Source organism: Ailuropoda melanoleuca, chromosome 19, assembly GCF_002007445.2.
Source record: "Ailuropoda melanoleuca isolate Jingjing chromosome 19, ASM200744v2, whole genome shotgun sequence".
NCBI lineage: Eukaryota > Metazoa > Chordata > Mammalia > Carnivora > Ursidae > Ailuropoda > Ailuropoda melanoleuca.
The window spans coordinates 18,638,467-18,654,245 of NC_048236.1; the positions used below are offsets into that span (position 1 = coordinate 18,638,467).

Sequence of the window (15,779 nt, forward strand, 5' to 3'; positions counted from 1 at the left end):
TTCAACGCTAGTTTTCATATATTTAATTGGGGGAATAGAGTAGAAAATAGGGCACAATAAAAAGAAATGGAAAAGATAATTATGAGAAAATGTGATCAATTTAGGAGGCACAATATCAAATTTTTGGAGTTAGAGGCACAAAAATAGGAAACATTAAAGAGGGATTATTAGTGAAATAATACAGAGACTACCCAAAAATTGGAAAGCACACACTTCCATATAAAAGGGTTTTATCAAGTGCTTACACATGAACAAGAATACAATCATGGGAATGTAAAATGGTGCAGCCACTATGGAAATCAGCATGGAGGTTCATCAAAAAATTAAAAATAGAACTCTCATATGGTGCCACAACGCCACTTCTGAGTATTTATCTCAAATTAACAAAAACACTAATTTAAAAAGATATGTGCATCCCCATGTTCATTGCAGAATTATTGACAATAGCCAAGGCATGGACAATCTAATTGTCCATCAGTGGATGAACAGCACATGTGCACACTCACACACATACACACACTCACAGAGAAATATTATTCAGTCCTAAAAAAAGAAGAAAATCTTGTCATTTGCAACAACATAGATGGAACTTAAGGGCATTATGCTAAGTGAAATAAATCAGAGAATGATAGATACAGTATATTTCACTTATACGTAGAATCTAAAAGGGAAGAAAAAACAAAAACTCATAGATACAGAGAACAGATTTGTGGTTGCCAAAAGTGGAGAGTGGCAGATAGGTGAAACATGATGGTGAACAAAAGGTAAAAACTTCCAGTTATAAGATAAATACGTCCCGGGGATGGGATCAATATATAGCATGGTGACTATAGCTAACAATACTGTATTGTATATTTGAAAGTTGCTGAGAGAGTGAATCCTAAAAGTTCTTATCACAAGAAAAGAAATGTAACTATGTGTGGTATGGATATTAACTAGACTCATGATGACTATTTTGCAATACATACAAATATAGAATCCTTACGGTATACATTTGAAGCTAATATAATGTTATATGTCAATTATTATCTCAATTTTAAAAATTTATAATCTGCAACATAAGTCCCAACATAGTGGAATTTCAGAACCATGGAGCAAAGGACATAGAAAAAGCTTCTAGGGAGATAACCACAAGTTGAATATAAAAAATCAAAAGGTGGCTTATTCCATACACAATTCTACATTACTGCATGCCTTCCATTCTTTCCCCTGTATTCTATATCTCATGGATTGCCATATCAGAACTAGGAGTATTGCATAATCATTTCTACATTGTGTTCATTCTTTTGCTCAAATAAGCAATGATGCCAAATATAATCTTGTGTGTGTGTGTGTGTATATATATATATATATATATATATGTATTACTTAGCATGTGGATGGAAGCATGTGTGATGGGAAAGCTAAGTCAAACAGTATACACATTTATAATACTGACGGATATTGTGAATTGGCCTTGCTCAGATTTTATAGTGATTTTACATTTCATAAGGAATGTATAAAATCTCTCAAATTTTTGTTATGTTTATGAGAAAAAAATTATATATTTATGATGTTTATAAAATTTGCTTTGTTCTCATTATGAGTAAAGCTGAACACTTTCGTGTGTATTTAGGAATACTTTTTATGCCTTCTGAACAGTTTTTGTTTGTCTGTTTTGCTGTTTGACTGCTTCGATCATGTCTTTCACAGACACGTTTTCTTGTCATGTAGTCAAATGACTAGTGTTTTTTTTTTTTTTTTCTGGCAACTAAATTTGATTGGTAGCTATAAAAGCTCCTCTCCATCCAAATTTTTAAAGTAATTCTCCAACATTTTTCTGATAGTTTTATCATTTAAATTTTTATTTTTAGGACTTTTATTGATATGAATTTAACTCAGAGTATTCTGTTAAGATATGAATCAGACTTTTTTTTTTCCAGGTGATGATCCAGTTGTTCAACCTCAATTATTGATTAATTCTTATTTACCCTAATGACTGAGATGGAAATTCTATTAGATGTTAAATTTTCTGCATGACTTGAATTTATTTTTGGATGTTGTATTTTGCCGTTTTGACTATCAGTGCAACAGTTACCATGCTCTTAATTACTGAAGCTATAAAATATGCTTTATTTTTTGGCAGAACTAAATCTATGCCTCACAACCCACATAATGCACTTTTACAGAGTATAGCTGGCTTTAGTTAGTTTTCCAAGTAGACTTTAATAAATAAAACAAACATAAAAGCATTGTTGTTATCTTACTGAAGTCTTCATAAATATATGAAAAATATGGAGATCTGAAATCTTTAATACATTAGGTCTCCTTTCCTGTAGCACGGTATATCTGTAGAATTTTTTTTCCCAGATTTTGTGTATTTGTAACTATACTATGGTAGTATTTAAAGTTTTCTCAATGTAGAACTCATGTAACATTTTTGTTAATTTTAGTGCTGGGTATTTTAATATTTTCACTGCTGTTTTTTTTTCCATTAAACCCTTTAATTGTCTCTACCTGTATATGAAAGACACTTATTTTTATTTAATAATTAATTACCATAATCCTGTCAACTGTAAAAAAAATATAGGTAATGTAAGTGAAAAGCACTAAAATATAGTTGGTTTTTAAAACTCAGATTTGTTTTTTAAATCTTGAAGTAAAGCCTGAAAATCTTTTTTTTTTTTTTGAGATTTTATTTGTTTATTTGAGAGAGAGAGAGCACAGAGGAAGAAGTCGACTTCCCGCTAAGCAGAGAGCCAGATGTGGGACTCAATCCCAGGACCCTGAGATCATGACCTGAGGCTAAGGCTTATGCTTCACCAACTGAGCCACCCAGGTGCCCCAAGGCCTGAAAATCTTAAATGGACATAGAAATAACAGCAGGTATTTAACAAAAGACTTGAAAGAGGAGCAGGATAATAAGAAAAAGTACTCTTGATCAAGATTGCTTCGGAGATACAGAGTTTTCCTATCTCCAATTGATCGTTATAAAATTACAAAAGTCACATAAATGAATAGATTATAATTAATATCTTACAATATCTTCTACCACAAATAAGATCTAGTACTTCATAAAGAAAAAAGGGAGAGAATTTAAAGTACATATTGGCTTGCAATATCAATTCAGAAGCAGAGAACTCATTCATTTTGAAAAAAAAAATACTTCACTATCACATGTTAAATGTTGTAAATGTGTGTTTCAAATTCAGTTAACTAAGTTGTAATGATCACAAGCTTTAAAAAAAGAAAGGTATTCAGAGAACTTATCTCTTTATTTTTGCTATGATTTCGTCTTTTCTTAACTATGATTCATATTATCTTATTTCACTTCACAACTCATTATCCACTCTGTCAGTATCTCTTTTTCTCAAGCCTAATAATACATAAAATGAACATAGATGATGACATTGAAAAGAAACAGTGCATGTCAGCTCTTTCTCAAGTTGTGCACTGTAGACCAATTGTCCTTGAAGGGGCTTCTTCTAATTAATTATCATCCCTTCTTTGTAGAGCAATCATATTGGCAAGAATTGATTGGGCGTGTAAGACACTTCATTTAGTTGGTAGAAAAATCTCTTAATTAAAAATAATTTTACTACTGGTAAAATTAATGCACCCCATGCAAATATACCAGCTTGATTTTAATGTTCCTCTTCAATTATATTTTGTGAGAAAAAAAGGAAATGAGATCTTAACAGCATCAACCAGAAAAAAAAAAAAAAGAATTACATAAAACATGTAATCCTATTTACATACTTTTAAAATTTATCCTAACTTCTTTTTTGTTTTGAAAACTTTACTGGGAGAATTGCTTTATTGAATCTTTGTACTGACATTAAAAAAGAATTTGGGTAGCTCTAGTTAACTATTTATTGACTATTAAGCTTCATCACACGCTGACTTCTTTAGCTCAGACAGCCCAAGTCATTTAGATTCTCAGATGTGGAGGTCACGTAATTCTTTTTTTTGTTGTTTTTTTGTTTTTTTTTTTGTTTTTTAAAGATTTTATTTTATTTATGTGACAGAGAGACAGCCAGTGAGAGAGGGAACACAGCAGGGGAGAGGGAGAGGAAGAAGCAGGCTCAGCTGAGGAGCCCGATGTGGGACTCGATCCCAGAACGCCAGGATCACGCCCTGAGCTGAAGGCAGTCGCCTTAACGACTGCGCTACCCAGGCGCCCCGGAGGTCACGTAATTCTTATTTTTGTAATCATTAAGTTCTGAATGTACTTTCATGAAACGATAATGACTAAATACATTACCTTAATGTTAACTGCTCAAAGTTGATTTATGCATGAACAATTTTGACTTCATGTTACCCCCATGTCCTAAAAAATGTATTTGTTTTACTTTAAAATAAACTTACTTTGTCATTCATAAAACTATGTTTACTCAGAAATGATTTATACACAGGTTGTTTGATTTCCTATTACCCCTATTTTTCCTAAAAAATGTATTTGCTATTGTATTTTAGTGAATATGTTCCCTGTAGCTATTTTTAGTTCTCAAAGAATCTTAATGTTTGTAATTTAGTGAATGTATACATGCATTATTTCTACTTTGAGACAAAGGAAAATCGATTATAACAATGATGCAGGCCCTGAAGGCCACGCACTGATTTGGCTAGGAAGAGTAAATTATGTTTCTCATACTGCACATTGAAAGCATCTGGAGAGCCTTTCCAAGTTTCTACGTCCACCTCACTACAGTTCCACTTTGATTGTTCTGTAATGGGAGCCCAGCGGTGGTAGGTTTTAAAAAAAGTTCCTCTGGTGATTAGAATATGTGGCCAACATTTAAAACCACTAAACTAGCATAATCCCTAAATAGTCCTAAAACCAGATGTATCAGTTGACTTCTCTAGCCTCAGTTGTTTTTGTTTGCTTGTTTTGTGACATTTTTTAAATAGCAAGTATTCATAACACAATCTCCTAAGTTCCATTTAGCACTGACATAAAATAATCAACAAGTCATTGCTCTCTTCTACCACTTTGTGATTTGCTTAATGAACCGATAACTATTTCTGTCATTAGGGGTTGTTAACTCTCCAGAATATCATTTTAGAGCATAATGAAATAAATTATCACGTCTACTGTCTAAGAAGCTAATTGTTAGTTTACTCCATCACTGTTTTAATGTAAGAGTAGTGCTGTAAGTGCAGCTGTTGTCAGTTGAATAAAATAAGCCATTAGTTGAGAACAGACATATCAAATCTACTCATTTGCTGGTTGTTGATAAAGTATAATGCCAAAATATCGTTGACAGAGGAAAGAGTCTTTAAAAGATTTAACTGAAGTATGATACAGTTTTAAGAAAGTGGATCAATTTGCATGAGCTAAGTCAAATAATGCAAAGTGTAATCATAGAACAGAAAATTATGTTCATCAAAATAGACTTTGAAATAAGGACTGTCATTGCATAAAACAATTAAAAACATATTTAATAAAATGTGTTGGGATTATTTCAAGTGTTTAAAGCCAGAAAACTAGGATTTCATTGACACCTCTGTCACTTGCTGTCTGTATTTACTTCATAAACAAGAACTTCCATGTATTTCAAGCTTCTATCCCTTCACAGGATGACTAACATACAACTAACTCTATCAATTTTCTATTCTTCAATCTATTTCTCCACTTGATTGTTTTTTAAATGTGTCAAACTCAACAGTGACTTCCTACTCCTTTTAGAATAACAATATAAATATTTAACCCAGCATTTTAGCTCTGGCATGACCCTCTCCCCAGATCTTATTTCTATTCTTGTTCTCAGAGATCCAGCCAGGTCTTCAAAGGATTCATCTCTTCCAATTTAGTGGAAGTTTTTTTTTTAACCCACTTTATAGGGGGTATGATTGACATATAAAAAGTTGTAGATATTTAATGTATACAACTTGGTGTGTTTGGAGTTACGTATACATCTGTGAACTATAATCAAAATCAATGTCATAAACTTATCCATAACCTCTAGAACTTTCTTCCCACCCACTTTGGTTTTTTGTTGTTTATCTTGTTTGTTTTCTTTTGTGATAAGAACAATTCATATAAGATCTACCCTTTTGGCAAAATTTTAAATATACAATATGTTACCATTAATCATAGGCCCTATGTTGTACAGATTTCAAAACTGCTTTATCTTGCATAAATGAAACATTGTATCCTTTGAAACAGTGTTTTTAAAACATATAATTCCCTCAAACTAAAATGCACTCTTCTCCAACTTCTCTACCCTGGCTTCATTCTCTGTATCTCTGTTCAAGGGTCATTGTATAGTGGAAACCTTATCTGACCTCCCAACTTACTCTTCCAATTGTCCATATTTTTTTTCTTTTTTCTTTTCCTTTAATTATAAGCTTTCATGAGAGGCTATTTCTTTCCATAAGAATATTTTATTTCAGTTTACAATTGTATGCTTATTGTATGCGCCCAATAATTCCTCTCCCAAAAATAGATCTACAAGAGTAGGGAATAGCTCTAGTTTTCTTCATTATTATATATCTTGCACCAAGCAAAATTCCTAGGATGTAGTGGGTGTTAAGCATACGTCTATTAAAGGAACAAATCAGAGAACATAGTATTAAATACATTTTTACTTTATTTTGTGTTTTGAGATATAAAATAGTTTGTGTAACTAGAAAATCAATACTTACCTAATAAATTTTGAAGTGATTCAGGGATTTAAAAAAAAATGTCATTGGATTACCTTTAAATCCCAGTTGCCACAGATATTTAAATTGAGGAAGAGGATGGACTTCATCTTGGCAAATATCATAGCTGATGGTTCCACAGTAGCAGGGGTACAGATGAAATAAGCAAACATTCTTCATAAGACAACACCAGTATCTCGTGCACTCTAAAGTGCATACATACTAGAAAAGGAAGCAATACAAAATGATATACATCTTATTGAAATATGTTTTATAAGTATTTTGTTTATAAACAGCTGATTTCTAAAAGTACCAATTAGTAAAGTTTATAAGACATACCTTTTATGCTACCTTTGCTTATTTCTTTTATTCTTTTAACTTCTCTTTCTGTACCATCTTTCATCATGTTCATGTTCAAAATACCTATGAGATATTCTTTTGGCTATATTGACTCATTCCTCAATCTACAATAGTCCTTTACACTCTGTTTTCCTAATGTGTATTAGCCTGGGTTTTTGTCCTGTTGAGCACACAACCTGAGGATGGGATAGACACCATGACCATGAGGGATCCCACTGTAGCCAGAAGGAGTTCCTAACTAGTAGGGCACCATGAGGTGCACTGACCAAATGCCAGGGGTCAGATAGATTTAAAACAAGTGTGCCAACTGCTCTGACTGACACCAGAGCTTCTTCCATGACCCAGCACGTGTCCCAGCCCAGAGCTGCCCCTCCAACGATTGTTTATGACAGAGTCATGAGGCCCAGAGCACCAGGCCAGTCAGTGCCTCCAGAGAAGCCCAAGGCTGCTCCCCTAACTGAAGGCACATCACAGTGCCAAGGGATGCTCCACTTAGTACCCATACCTTCTCCAGGAGAAAACCAATCAGCAGAAATGGCATAATGATAATCCAGTCTCTGAGACCTATGTGTTCTGCTTCCACCCAGACCTAAGTTAATTGGGCTTTTTGTCTTAAGAAGTCACAATCTCTGTGGTATGTGTACATATGCATATAGGTATATTACAAATTAAAAGTACCTATGGTATTAAGAGATATACTATTTAAAGCACAGGTGAACCAATAGTATTAATACAATGAAATGCCAAGGTATTGTTAGAATTTGTTGAGTTTAAACATTTGTATATCATACGTATCATTTGTATATCATATTTTAAACATTTAAACATTTGTATATCATATTTTCTAATAATATAATTTATTATATTATGGTGATCCCTAATATCTTCAAACCAGAATTCATATCTGGTTACATCCACAATGGAATTAATAAAATTTAAATAATTTCAAGTCATACTCAAGCCATCATTAAATTTTAATATATGCTACTTTACTGAGGTTTTAGAATGGCATAAACCAATTGGATAAATTTAGGCCCAGGGGCAGACTACTGTTACATATTCTGTTTAGAGCATACCCTACTTTAATTTCTAATTCACTGAGCTTTCAATGAGCAAATTCCCCTATATTGGCAAAGGGCAGGACAGCTGAGTCATGGGGCACAAAGAATCACAAACATCTGAAATTTCCTTTATTGAAGTTACTACACTAATTCATCTTTGTAGTCATTATTTCAAGCCATGATGACATGGCTTTTTACATGGATTTACAATACAATTTCCTAATAGCTATACAAAATATGAATCTTAAAGTAGAAGTCTCTATATTAATTCATAAATGGCCATATAACTAACTGGAATCAACACTAAAAATGAGAAATAATCTGAAAGATTAATTGATTGATTAATTAATTAAGAAAAGTAGTCTGAATTCGTGTGGACAGGGTGACTAATATAATACTCACTGCCTATTAAAACACTATTTTCTTAATTCTCATAAACTTAAATAGAAAGACTTAATGATTCAGCATAATTTGTCTGACCAAATCAGTGTCTCTGTAAAATTCAGTTACTGTAAAGTGGCCTCTCTCTTACATCGAAGTTGATTTCCAGTAGGATGAATGGTCCTCTCTGCCATTAGGTTACCTAAAGTTTTACAGTGACCTCAAATAACATGGTAATATTAACTTTTCTCCATCGGTTTTATTTGGTCCCATGAGTATTAAAAAACATTTACATGGAAAATTACCTATTTTATTTTTTAATCCCCCCAAATTAACTCTTGGAATTAATGCTTTAAAAAAAATCCTTAGTTTTAATACCCTTCATTGAATTCATGTATTAGGTAACAAATATGTGTTAGAAAATCTGTTGCAGTCTGGAAGTGGATTTCTCAGCAATCGTTAAGTTTCAACCTTCACCCATGAAATAGAAATATGACTCTTTTATATAAAATGGGTTAAACTTTTGTGGCAGAGTGGATTTAGGGTGACCAACTCAACTGTTTGCCTGGGACTTGACTTTGTTAGTTTTGAAATTCCTGTGCCCAACGAAGGCACTCAGTCCTCTGCAAACTGCAATGGTTAGTTACCCTCAGTAGATCATATATTCAAAGTATTATTCCTAAAATGAATGAGAATGAGGAACAGAGCTGCAGCTGGCATGTGATGACAGAAATTATCTTCTGTTGTTTTAGGCCTCTGAAATGTGTATGTATGCACCTGTGTGTTTGTGGGGGGTTAATCACCACAGCAACACTTACCTAGCACTCTTACCAAAGTTTCCTCTACCTAGAAGTGAGACTAAAGTCATCTTCTGAGGATTGTTTCAAACTTGAAATATCTATCAACTGTATTAAATTTGCCCGTATTCTACAAAATATATAGGTCATATTTCTACAAGAAAATTAATATTACATTTATTGCAGTAAATAAATTTATTACCATTTAAAATTGCTAATAAAATATATACAGAAAATAGCAGCGTCAGTTTATCCCATACTTGACTGCCAAGTTTATATATAAAAATTGAAAATGGCAAACAATTCAGCGTTTATACTGTTTCTTTTGAAAGTGAGTGGGATGCCAGGGGGTGGGGATACACAAACATGCATTTGGAAGTGAACATCTATCCTGCTGTTGACAGTGAACTAATCAACTGGCACATATTAGAAAACTAAACTTGAACTGACTTTGAACTTCGATAAGCTTGTGAGAGCATAATTTAGGTAAGCAAAGAGTGAAATTAAGACAATGATGAAGTAGTTTCACAATGGCAGTAAAAAGAAGCAAGGAAATCAAGAGAATTGTCCATAAAAAGGAAAGCAATCTTTTTCTTTTCTTTTTTTTTTTTTTACATCACATGTCAGTATACATTACATCAGAAAGGAGCAAATTTTGCAGTACCATAGTTTTGTGACTTTTATTTGATTTACACAAAACACATATTCATAAAAATGTTATACTCCTAACCAACTGATTTAACATCTCATATGCCAAATGTATTTGATGATGCTTTCCTTAAGGCTTTTCCCTTTTTTATAAAGGGGGACTGATCTTGATTGATAGCATGAAGAAGCTTTAAAAACAACTCTAGATGTTGATTTATTATCTTAACATCCACATTTCTTAGCTAGATAATGATTTCTTTTAGATATCCTGCTTGTTGCATTAAGTATCTTTAACTTCTCTCTTTCAAAGAAACTATATCCCTAAATCATGCCTTATACCTAAGACTGCAAGATCTATATTCCCTGGTGATTCTATTTATATTTATTTTAAGCATTTATCAGTTTTTATAAACTATGTAAGAATACGTAGACATGTTTTTCCCTTTATATAATAAATATATTAGTAATAGGGATAAAGGGTATTCCATCTCTCCCTCTTTCGTGTGTGTGTATGAGCGATACAATTTTACCACACATATAAACTTTACCATTCTTCAAATGTGTTCAAAGGCATTATTTTATTTAATTCATTTCATTTGAATACTCAATAGCCTTGGTAGGGTAAGTCTTAAATTCTGTTCTATACTTCAGATAAAAAGACAACAACTAAGAGGTTTTGTCTGTTTTAAGTCTATGCACCTCGATTTTCATAAGGCTAGGACATAAAACTACATATTTGGGTTTCGAACCCCGTCAACTTCTACTTTATTTTTGTTTTTAGTTAACACTTCAATAGAAGAAGTATTGGTGCAATTGTTAACTGACACAACAGAAATATTATCACAAAACTTTGAAATACAGGATCTTATAAATCTAAAGTGTTCTTATTTTTGTGGCCCTCTCCTTCCATTGCTATTTCTTTTTCACTCATCCTTTTTGAACTGCTACTAATAAACCATTCACATTTTATTTATTTATATTAAATCTTATTTTACCTGGTTTAAAGAAATGTAATGATTTTTCAAGGAAAAAAATTAGAAAATATCCAATGATATACTTCCTACAAGAGACTTAACATAGTTTTTTTTAAAAAAGATTTTATTTATTTATTTGACAGAGATAGAGACAGGCAGCGAGAGAGGGAACACAAGCAGGGGGAGTGGGAGAGGAAGAAGCAGGCTCCCAGCGGAGGAGCCTGATGTGGGGCTCGATCCCAGAACGTCGGGATCACTCCCAGAACGCCAGGATGACGCCCTGAGCCGAAGGCAGTTGCTTAATGACCGAGCCACCCAGGCGCCCCGAGACTTAACATAGTTTTAAGGACACATGTAGACAGAGTGAAGGGATGGAAAAGTATATTTCAATCAATTAGTAACCAGAGGAGAGTGGGGGCAGCTACATCAGACAAAGTAGACTTTAACCAAAAAACGGTCAAAAGAGACAAAGATGGTTATATAATGATAAAGGGGTCAACCTATCAAGAAGATGCAGGAGCTATACATATTTATGCACCTAATATTGCAGCACCCAAATACATAAAGCAAACACTAAAAGTGCTAAAGGGAGAAATAAATAGCAATGCAATAAACTTGGGGACATTAATAATTAATTAACCGCACTCTAAACAATGAATAGATCCATTCAGAGAATCTGTGAAAAAAAAACAGCAGATTTGAACCAAACTATAGATGAAATGCATCTAACAGAATATTACATTCAACAGCAGCAGAATAGGCATAGATCATATGTTAGGCTACAAAACAAGTCAATGTCAAGAAGAATGAAGTTATATCAAGTATCTTTACTGACCATAATGGTGTGAAACTACATACAGATCAGTAATAGGAGGAAAGCTGGAAAATTTATAAATATATGGAAGTTAAGCAATGCAACAATAGATTAAAAAAAGATATCAAAGAGAAATTTAAAAAAATATCTTGAGATAAATGAAAATGGAAAAGATGCTTAAATACAGATGCAGCAAAACCAGTTCTAAAGGGTAAGTGTATAGTGATAAATGCATACATTAAGAAAAAAAATCTCAAACAACCTAGCTTTATATATCAAGGAACTAGAAAATGAAGGATGAATTAAGACAAGAGTTAGCAGAAGGAAAGAAATAATAATTATGGCAGGGGCACTTGGGTGGCTCAGTCGTTAAGCATCTGCCTTCAGCTCAGGGAATGATCCCGGTGTTCTGGGATGGAGCCTGCATCAGGCTCCTTCACTGGGAACCTGCTTCTTCCTCTCCCACTCCCCCTGCTTGTGTTCCCTCTCTCTCTGGTTGTTTCTCTCTCTGTCAAATAAATAAATAAAATCTTTAAAAAAAAGAAATAATAATTATAGCAGAAATAAATAAAATAGAAAATAGAAAAACAATAAAAAACATTAACAAAACTAAGATTTGGTTCCATGAGAAGATAACTAAAACTGAGAAATGTTCAGCTAGACCAAACAAGAGGAGTGGGGAAGAAGCCCAAATATATTAAATTATGAATGATAATGGAGATATTACAATTTATGCCTTACAAATAAAAAGTATAATAGACTACTATGAATAATTAAATGCAAACAAATTGAACAATGTAAAGGAAGTGGATACATTTCTAGAAACATATAATTGACCAAGACTGAATCATGAACAGTTTAAAAATTTGAACAGAAAAATAGAGAGAAAGGAGATTGAGTCAGTAATCAAAAACCTCCTAAAAAAGAATTTACCAGGACCATATGGATTCACTGGTGAATTTTAACAAAATTCATTAAATACATTAAATAATGTATTTAATTTTAACATTACTTCAACTTGACTGTAGTAACATTTTTTTATTTAACTAAATATTTAAATTAAACATTTGTGTAACTATCTTCTCCATCTATAAAAAAAAATACTGAAGTAAATCTCCCCCCCAAAAAATAGTTTTTCCTGTATCGTTTTTCATAATCAATTTCTACCTCACTGATTTTACTTTTATATCTAGCAACTTAAATGTTTTCCCTAATAAACTACTGAATATATTTTCATAAATGGGTAGATATGAGTATAAGATTTTAACTCTTGGTCCTCATAAGAGAGATCAAATTGTACCATATTAAAAGTACTAAAATTCACCATAGCATCCTCTTTGGGGGTGATTCTAGATAATTTTATAATTCCTTCACGTCTTTCTTGTATTTACCTTTTTAATCAGGGTTTTAATGAGGAAATTAGGGACAATGTGCTTCTATGGGTCAAATAGGTTCATTTTAAAGTTCAGCTCATTCACCTTGGATAACACCACCGAGTTCTTAAAATCATTATGAAAGAGATAGAATAGAATTAAAAAGAAGTGGCTGGCAAATTAGAACTTTGCAGAGTAAGACAGTAAGAGAGGCACCTAGTTTTTTAAAACTGAAATTTAATTTATGTATCCTGATTTCTATATTCACTGTTCAAATGATATGAGTAATTTTAATTTTCCTTACAAGAAAATTTAACTGGGTGACAGTCCATATTAAGCCTTTTTGTTCCAATTATGTAATTAAACTTTGCACCTCATTGTAAAGAGTTCTAGTCATCAGCATATTGTCAGAAGGGATTTTTGTAAATTAAGAAAGATTGCTTGCAAAAACATACTAACTTTGTGAAGGGCATCTAGAAAGATAAAGAATTAGGACTTCAGGTGACTACTAGGCTGAGAAAAATTAGTAACTGGAATAGAATTGGTGAAGCAAATGCCTTTCTTTGTTCTTATAACAGATGTAAGAATAATATGGACTGACCCGGATTTGCCAATAGTAAACCTATTCAAAATACAATTGTGACAACCAACAAAAATAGTGTGACTCTTATTCTTTGAGGACCTACAACATTCCTTTTGTGAGCATTCATCTGCATGCTATTCTCATTTCCTGAACTTTTCTGTCCAATCTTACATTCAGGTAAGAAAACATTATGAAGAAGGGGCCCTTGGGTGGCTTAATCAGTTAAGTGTCTGCCTTCGGCTCAGGTCATGATCCCAGAGTCCTGGGATTGAGTCCCACAGAGGGCTCCTTGCTCAGTGGGGAGCCTGCTTCTCCCTCTCCCTCTGTCTGCCACTCTCCCTGCTTGTGTTCTCTCTCTCTCTCTGTCAAATAAATAAATAAAATCTAAAAAAAAAAAGCTTAAAAATAAATACATAAAACCTTAAAAAAAAGAAAAGATTATGAAGAGCTGGGGAAAGGAGGTAGGAAATATATTTAACATTAAGTATATATTTAAGTATGCTTAAGTGTCTGTCCATCTGTCCATTTGTGTCTCTTGCTGTCAGTTTGAGGAAATAATCCTTTTTTCTTTCTCCAAATTTTTCTTTAAATTCCAGTTAGTCAACATACAATGTAATGTTGGTTTCAAGTATAGAATTTAGTGGTTCATCACTTACATACAACACCCCATGCTCATCACAAGAAGTGCCCTTCTGAATACCCATCACCCACTGAAACCATCTTCATGTCCACCTCCCCTCTAGTAACCCTCGGTTTGTTCTCCATAGTTAAAGGTCTGTTTCTTCAATTGCCTCTCTTTTTGTCCCCGTATGTTCATTTGTTTTGTTTCTTAACTTTCACATATGAGTGAAATCATATGGTATTTGTCTTTCTCTGACTGACTTATTTCACTTAGTATAACACTCTCTAGATCCATCCACGTCTTTGCAAACGGCAAGATTTCATTCCTTTTTAAGCCTTCCTTATAATAGGTGGATACAATCATCAAACCTAAACTTTGAGTGACTATTACAAAGCCTGAGACAGGACCAAGGCCTGTCTTGCTCAGCAGTGTATGCCTAGGTACAGAATTTCTACAAAGTAGTTTTTCAGTAAGTATTATTTCAATGAGAACAACCAGTGACATGGCACAATTAAGGAGGCTACAAAACCTGAGATGAAAAAGAAGGGTAGAGACGGTTTCCATAGAGACACTGACTAAGGCTTTCACCAAAACTTATTGTGGAAGAATGAAAGTTAACCCATGGGCATCTGTGATTACCTGTGATTACATCCATCAACAAGATGTTGGCTGTATAGTAAATTATATATGATTCTCACTTTGTAGTGTTGATCACCTCATTTTTAATTAATGCTTTCACTAGTTTCTTAGAGTGCTAGGTCAAACATTATTTCATAATTTGTTAATGATAATATTAGGATCATATAGATCACAATTTATAAAAATTAGATGTTCATATTGGGGAAGAAAACCAGCTAAACAGTATTCCATGTATAAACCAGCCCTGGTTCAATGCCTGTTATACCAGAGAAGTAACTGATAGAACCCCATTTAATTCTCCAATGTATCCTGGTGTGGGTGATAAATTAGTAAGTCATGTACACATGCAGGATACATTAGCAGGGGCTATTCCCGTCTGAGTGAGTAATGGGAGAGCAAAATGTTAAAAGACAAGATCTCACTTTACGAGCATGCCTGCTGTTTCCTTAAGCAGGTGACAAATGGACCCACAAGCATGTACACCATTTCAAAGTAAACACAGAATTTTAACCAATTTCCATTTCTTCCAACATGCAGAACCAACCAATCATCTTGTTGTTCTTTTTTTTTTTTTTTCTGACCTGCACTGATTCATCTGTGTCAATTAGTTATGGACAGTCCTAAAAGTCAACTAACACAAGAAATGGCCTCTAAGAATAAATCTAGAATAACTTATCTCTGTGTTTCATGTGTATCTTTGGAGAGGACCTATTACCATTCTTATATTTAAACTTATGTGTTCAGTTAAGGAGCTTCTCTAATCATTTTCAGCTAGCAAATTTTTGTGTTAAAAATAAATTTTCTTGGGGCGCCTGGGTGGCAAAGCGGTTAAGCGTCTGCCTTCAGCTCAGGGCGTGATCCCAGCGTTGTGGGATCGAGCCCCACATCAGGCTCCTCTGCTGT

General features: G+C 33.3%; 1 protein-coding gene across 1 annotated transcript in view; it reads right to left on the bottom strand.

Annotated features, from left to right (window-relative positions):
• The window catches only part of EYS (eyes shut homolog), a 1,484,071-nt gene that overhangs the window by 1,355,431 nt on the left and 112,861 nt on the right, over positions 1 to 15,779 (bottom strand). Inside the window, 1 exon segment of the mRNA XM_034648271.1 lies at positions 6,681 to 6,846. Within this exon segment, the coding sequence (XP_034504162.1) occupies positions 6,681 to 6,846 (166 nt within the window).